This window comes from Pithys albifrons, chromosome 16, assembly GCF_047495875.1.
Source record: "Pithys albifrons albifrons isolate INPA30051 chromosome 16, PitAlb_v1, whole genome shotgun sequence".
NCBI classification, from domain to species: Eukaryota; Metazoa; Chordata; class Aves; order Passeriformes; family Thamnophilidae; genus Pithys; species Pithys albifrons.
The window spans coordinates 11,207,784-11,215,119 of NC_092473.1; the positions used below are offsets into that span (position 1 = coordinate 11,207,784).

At 47.2% G+C, this 7,336-nt stretch overlaps 1 protein-coding gene across 2 annotated transcripts in view; it reads right to left on the reverse strand.

The window, feature by feature from the left end:
- The window catches only part of PRKAR1B (protein kinase cAMP-dependent type I regulatory subunit beta), a 93,423-nt gene extending 88,215 nt beyond the window's left edge, over window positions 1-5,208 (reverse strand). The window contains exons 1-2 of one of the 2 annotated variants that reach the window (XM_071570713.1): window positions 4,996-5,208; window positions 3,947-4,150 (exon numbers count right to left, since the gene is read on the reverse strand). In XM_071570713.1, the coding sequence (XP_071426814.1) occupies window positions 3,947-4,123 (177 nt within the window). In that variant the 5' untranslated portion in view covers window positions 4,124-4,150; window positions 4,996-5,208. The remainder of the gene's footprint in view (window positions 1-3,946; window positions 4,151-4,995) is intronic. The other variant, XM_071570712.1, reaches the window with a different exon arrangement.
- Window positions 5,209-7,336: the final 2,128 nt, after the last annotated feature.

Consider the following 7,336-nt stretch of genomic DNA (forward strand, 5'->3'; position numbering starts at 1 on the left):
AGAAACATTTGTCTTGTTAGTCTTTAGGAAACTGCTTAGTTATGCAATTTTTCTATTGCTTTTCCTCCACAGGATTTTCTTTCCAATCCAGAACCTCTCCCCAGCCTATCTGAAAGGAATAAGTTATACTTAGCATGATCACCTGTACTTTAAGAGTGAATTTTATTGGCTGGGACAGATTCTGGTGGAAATCACTGATTGAAAAATTTCTTTTTGTGGCAAAATGTAAATCCTGAGAGAGAATACTGTTGCAGAAGACAAACCTAATGCTCAGATGTTGATGCTCAAATAGCTTTGGTTCTGAAACTGTTTATGATAAATAAATGAAGTGTATTTTACTACACTGAATTAATTTGTAGTTTAGTACACACTTTCTTTCCTATGCCAGTTCACAGCAAACCTGCCTCACAAGCCCTCTGTGCAGTACTGCCCAATGCCACCAGGGAGAGCGACGCAGGGCAGCACAATTTATTTAATAACAAATGGTTCAGTCCAGGCTTTCCTAAAATTCTCTTTCCAATGGTATCTTAAGACACCTGCACTCGTAAAAACACTGCCAATCCACCACAATACAAGACAGTAATTTTATTAGAGCAACACAATATTTTCTGTATGTGCTGAGGTCAACAAAAGGGATCTGGAGAGAGCTCAGGTCCAGAAAGTACCAGCAAAGCCCAGCTCAGCCAGCAAAGCCACTGCTCTGAAACACACAGTGTGCAAAATGCCTTCAGCAAAGCACTAAGCAATGCCTAAACATATCCTGCAGATTCCTGCTGCCTCCCCTTTTTTTGTGCCATTTTCTTCATTAGATCTACTCTTTATTCTAATTTTTTACTGCTGAACAACAGTCGAGCTTAGCCTGGCAAGACAGCTCCACCTTTGATCACAAAATCATGGCACTAAACAGCCTGACACTAATGAAAGTTTTGAGTTTCAGTATGGCTGAAAATCCAAAGCTTTGCCTGTAACTTCCCAGTAATTCACTTTTTTAACATCAAGTAAGAACCAGAGATAAAATATGGCTTCTCTGTTTTTTCTGCTATGCCTTTTTTAGTCCTCAAGTAAACAGGACTTAATTACAGCTATTAAATAATGTCACAATTTCTTAGCTAACATCTATTCTCCCACTTTAAAAAAGCCAATTAATGCCCCAAAGGGAAAGGCTTTTCTCACCTCATCCACCAACAAGAAATTCTATAGAGTCACAGGGAAATGTAAACAAACTATTCAAAGAAAACATTACAGTTTCTAAAATCTAAAGTATCTGAACTGTTTTCAACTATTTTCTGTGCTCAAGGGCATGTTAGAGATTTTTACAAAGTAACGTTAATGTGATCAGAGTAGATGTCATCTTGAAGTCTGTAGGTTACAGCATATGAAAACCAACTTGCAAACTTCAGTATACAGAAATAAAGGTTGGTTCTGAGCAATTACTGGCATCCAAAGACATGAAGGTCCTGCCAGTATTAAGTGAAGAGAAAAAATCTATTAAAGTTCTCCTACATTTCAGAGTTATGTCTTTTAATATTGTACTTGATACAAATAAACTGCGAATTTAGAAAGGCATCAGGCGTTTCTTTCTAACCTGGGCACGCCTCCAGCTGAAAACGATGACTGCAGAATCCAACATCAAACCTCAATCTCCAGCACTTCATTAGTAAGTATTTATTCATGTTCTCACTCTACAGCCCTCTCAGGCCACGTCCATACTGTGAAATAAAAAGTGGCCCAGCCATGGACCTGAGCACTAGCCCAAGACAGTCCACATCCCTCAAGCATTAGCTCATTCCCTGGCTCTGTTCTCAGCTGCTCCTACTGACTCCTGCCAAAACAAACCTGCTCCTAGACCTGTTAGACCTAAGAATTATGGTTGAGGCCAGTCACTGTCTTGGGGTTAGGGGTCAGTCCCCGACCCATTTTAATTTAGCAGCACAGATGTGGGCTGAAGGCAATGGACTCAACTCTGATGTCATCAGAAGTGAGGAGAAAAGCATTTATGATCTGGTCTGATCTTGCATATCATAATAAATTTTGCTTTTATGAGTTGATTTTATGAGATGAAGTTAAGAATTAGCAAAATTAGCTCTTTTTTTATTCACCTCTGAGGTAGATCCACTACATTACTGTGGATCAAGCTCTACATATTTATCATGAGTTCCTTTTTTAACCACTTGAAAAATATCCTACACCTCATCTCTAAACTGCCCACATAATTTTATGACAGATAAACTGTTATTCTACTGCTCTCTTCAGTGGAACGTGTTGTCTATTTTAATGAGTTTGGAAAATAAACCCAAAATACCACACTTAGGTGGAAAAATGCATGACTTTGTTGAGAAAATCATGTTTAAACCCAAAGATCTTCATTCCTCTCCCCACACAGGACCAAAACTGAAGGAGCTAAGAGCAAATGCACCAAATTGGTATTGCTCGCTTACATACAAAAATCTAATGAACAACTGCTAAATTCACAATTCCATTAGGATTCTTCAAAGTACCTGTATATGACAAGTGTATAAAAACAGGATAAAACTTCCTGAAGGATTTCTCTATGTTTACAAACTTTCCTTCAACTCTTACTATGAAACAAACAAAGTCAAAATATTACTCTGCAGCAGAAAATCCTCCACAGCACCCCAAGAAAGCCCTGAGAGATGGCTGGACAAGGAAGTCAAACTGTTGTAGGAACAAGAATTACAGTGCTGGGAACCTCCAGAAGCAGTCTAAAGCCTTCAGGCTCAGCATGCTTAGCCCCCAGGCTGCCCTAGAGGCAGTGCCAAGATTGTTTCCTCCCACAGTCAGTATGATAATAACTGCATTTGATGTCTCGAGACTGGTGGTTTCTAAATCATTTCCTTCCATTTTGAGACAAGTGATAGCCATCAGCTTCTGTGTTTGCATCCTCCTGTGTTTGCATCCATGTCCTACAAAATTCTGTTGTTTGGGAAATAATAGATTAAATGAAAGACTATATAATTTCATGCATTAAAAAACGTGTCTGAAAAACAGACAGTGAGATATATGAAATGTTTTACATCACTGGTAATAAATCAGCTTTATGCATTAATTACTCGTTAGTATTGTTCTTACTGTCCTTATAAAATTCTGCCTCTTGAAGAAGAAGCTACATAAAACTTATCTCTTAAGCTCACAAACTGTAGCTGTTTCCTTAAAAAAAAAAAGGCAAATAATCCTCTTCTTAAATTAAGGATATGAATAAATTCTCTGGCAGACTGAGGACTTGTATAACCATCAACTTGCCCTGTCCTCCCATTTATTTCTGGATGAATCCCATTCCCAGAAAAAAGCTGTGCTCACAGGACATGCTCTTCCTGCAAATACACCCATAGGCTATAGTAAGAATTTGCCTGGGAATGTTTCCCCCTCTATGCTGCTGCTGAAGACAGTCACAGCAAGTGAGGTGTCTTGGAATGCATACCTTGTCAGAGAATCCTGGGATAAGCACTGAGGATGCGAGAGAGCAGTGAAATTAAATAGCAAACTATTCAATGGTTTTCAGAACTTGCCGGTTCCCTGATTTTGTTCAGTTTTAGAGGAAGGGAAAATTGTATCACCTGACACTGGAATAAACAGGGAACAACAACTTTTGCACCCACAGGCAGGTTCTTCCCATAGATAAAAGTTCAGGACAACATGTATCACAACACAAAGTATTCCCATAACAATTCAGGTCATTCTTAACAAGTGCAGTTTGACGAGGAATTATAATCTTGGTGTAACACAGAAAACATTCTAAATAGCCAATATTACAGAAGACGCTAGCAAATGAAGAGATGGTTTCATTTCTTCTAACAGTCTGCTTTATCACAGTTGCCTGATAACTTAAAATTTGAAAGAAAAAATATACCAAAAACATTTGAAACTTTTTGAACAATCTTTTTCAGTTTGGAAATGGAAAATGGAAAGTCACCTGAAAATCACTAACCTTTTCTAATTTTTCAAAGTGTTCTCTGAGGAACTTCATGGGTCGGTCTGGCTTTGCTATGCAAAGGTTTACAATGCACTCTTTTAGAATCTGTTGGATATTGTGTTTCTGAACATAGAGTTCACATCCCTTCAGGCTCTCATCTTCTTCCACATTGCAGGAAGCAGCAGCAGCCATCTTCAGGCTTGTAAACAAAAAACAGACCTAGGTAAGAAAATGGTGAAAGAAAGAGATAAGAGACAGTCCCCCAATTCTTTGTCAGAGAGATCTGAAGGAGCAATACATTTTAATAATGCCTGTTGCCTATTCAAGAGCTACTGAATCTGAACGTTTTAATGTTCTAGGGTTTTATGTGGAAATGCTGAACTGTGTCATCTTTGTAAGAACAACATCCCAGTAAGTACAAAAAGAGGATTTTAACTCCTAGACAGTGATTAATCTTCGGGGAAAGAAAACCAAAACAAACAGTGTAATTAACCCTACGAGGCCAGGAGTTTCAAAGACAGCTATTAAATGATGGCGTAAAGCCTTGCTTTTCTATCCCCATGGGAACTCCCTCCCTGTCACCAGAATCCCCGCTCTCCGCTGCACAGGGATTTTCGGTCAGTTTCAGCATCTCCCCCTTTCCCAGCAAGCGACCATTCCCGGCCCCGGGGGAGCTGGGGAGGAGCGGGCAAAGCCCCCCAAAGAGAAGTTTGGTGACTGGGGGGAGAACAACCCCAAACCCTCTGTATTTCCCCCAGCGAGGTTATGACCGCTCTGTTACGAGCCCCAAACCGCTAGGGCAGCTTTAACCCGGCCCCAGACGACCTTGCTCGGGCCGGGGGGTCCCGGGAGCTGCGCGGGGCTGTGCGGGGCTGTGCGAGGCAGGCCCCGGGAGGAGCCCCGGGCCCGGCCGGGCGGCCCCCGCGGCAGCGCATCCCCCGGGCCCGGCCAGGCAGATCGACCGCCCCTGCCCTGCCCCTGCCCCTGCGCCTGCCCCTGCCCCTGCCTCTGCCCCTGCCTCTGACCCGCCGCCGGGCCTCGGGATCGCAGGGGCCGGTCCATACCTGGTGTTTGGAGCCGGCTGAGCGGCGGCGCCTTCGCTGTCCTTGCCGGCGCTGGAGGCGAAGGAAGGGGCTCTCTTGCCGGTACCCGCACTGCAGCCGCTGCCGCCGCCGCCTCCGCTCCTGCCCTCCTGCCGGCGCCGCGGGGACCTCCTCCCGCTCCCGCACAAAGGCTCCGGCTCCGGCCCCGCCGCCGCTCGCCCGCAGGAAGTGCCGCCGCCGTCACTCCCCGGCGGGCGCGGCTTCTCCGCCACCTCCGCCGAGAGGCGGCACGGACCGCACCGACCCGTTCTGCACCGCACCGACCCGCTTTGTACCGCACCGACCCGTTCTGCACCGCACCGACCCGCTCCTCACCGCACCGACCCGTTCTGCACCGCACCGACCCGCTTTGCACCGCACCGACCCGTTCTGCACCGCACCGACCCGCTCCTCACCGCACCGACCCGTTCTGCACCGCGCCGACCCGCTCCTCACCGCACCGACCCGTTCTGCACCGCACCGACCCGCTCCGCACCGCACCGACCCGCTCCTCACCGCACCGACCCGTTCTGCACCGCACCGACCCGTTCTGCACCGCACCGACCTGCTTTGCACCACACCGACCCGTCCAGCACCGCTCCGCTCTGCACCGACCTGCATGGACACACAGGGCATGGTAGTCTAAGCCCAGGCTGGCCATTAAGTACAGGCTGGCCACAATGGACAATGATCTGGCCATGAAGGATAGGCCTGGTCACTGAGGGCAGCCTGGATGTAAAAGGTGGCCTGTCCATGGAGGAGAATTTAGTCATGAAAAGCAACATACTGGCCATGAAACGTGGCCTGACCATGAAGGATGAGCACGGCCACCAAGGGCAGCCTGGTTGTGAAAGGTATGTGAAAGGTGTCAAGCCTTGCAGGACAACTTGGCCATGAAGGACAACAGTCTGGTTACAAAGAACAGTCTAGGTGTGAAGAGTGGCCAGAACATGAAGAACAGGCACGGTCATCAAGGACAACAGCCTAGTCATGAAGTGTGGGATGGCCAGGAAGGGCAGCCTGGCTGTAAGGGACAGCCTGGCCATGGAGGATGATGGGCTGACTGTGAAGGAACAGCCTGGCCACAAAGGACTAACAGTCTGGCCATGAAGAACAGGCTATAGAGTTGAGGCACAAGATCTGTACATCCTGCTGTACCCACAGCTCAGGAAGCACCTGGAAGGGTTGCTCACCAGCTCTGTCCTTGGGTATTTAAAGCTAAGCCATTACACCCAGCAGCATCTTCGTGCAAGGCCATGAGGAGGGTGGTCACAGCTGAGACTTTGCCATTGGCCAGCACGTGTTGTCAGGAATACTCCAATGTACACAATTCCTCTGTTCCCAGGGAATTCACACTCGTGGTTCCCACAGAATAAAGAGTGAAAAAGGACTTTGAAGGCTCACACTCAAGCTAGGAGCAGCATAACAAGGGAATAAACTCCTCTGGTAAACACAGGGCTTTTATAAAAGAGTAATTTTAATTAGTTCTGTAGTTTATTGCATTTTAAATTGTTTGATCACTCAAGAAAAGGTCCCTTTGGTTTGCTGGGTGTTCATTGCAGTCACCAGAACAGAACACAACACATTAGGTTGTGTTAAATACATGTAAGTACAGTATGAACACAGTATGTATATATATATGTAGACATGTTAACTAATACAAATGAACGCTACAAAGTATAGAACACTGTTACAGAAACTGGTGACTTCCTGCCAGTGCCTATGGATCCCTGCAGGGAGAAAACACAGAAAGAGGGATACAAGTGAAAGTGGCCCGGGCCGGAGCTTTCCCATTCTCCTCGGCCCTTGCACCGCCCCCGGGGCTCTCCCACGCTCCCATCTCTTGATGGGATACAACAGCGGGTCCCTCCCTTGCCGGTACCGGCTGAACCTGCTGAACCCACCGAACCTACTGCGGCCTCCCCTGTGCTCTGCGAGGGGCGCGGGGAGAGGGGCGGAGGGGCTGCCCCTGGCCCTGTTCCCTGTCCCAGTCCTCTGTCTCTGTCCTCTGTCACCCCGCTCTGTCCCTGTCCTCACTCTCTGTCAGTCACCTTATTCTGACCCTGTCCCCTCTCTCTGTCTCTGTTCCCTCACCATCCCTGCACCCCCTCGCTGTCCCCCCTCACTCTGTCCCTGTCCCCTCACTCTGTGCCGCTCCCCTCACTCTGTGCCGCTCCCCTCACTCTGTTCCGCTCCCCTCACTCTGTCCCTCTTCCCTCTCTCTGTCCCGCTCCCCTCACTCTGTCCCTGTCCCCTCTCACCATCGCTGTCCCTTCACCGTCCCGCTCCCCCGCGCAGTGCCCGGCCCGGCCGTAAAGCGCAT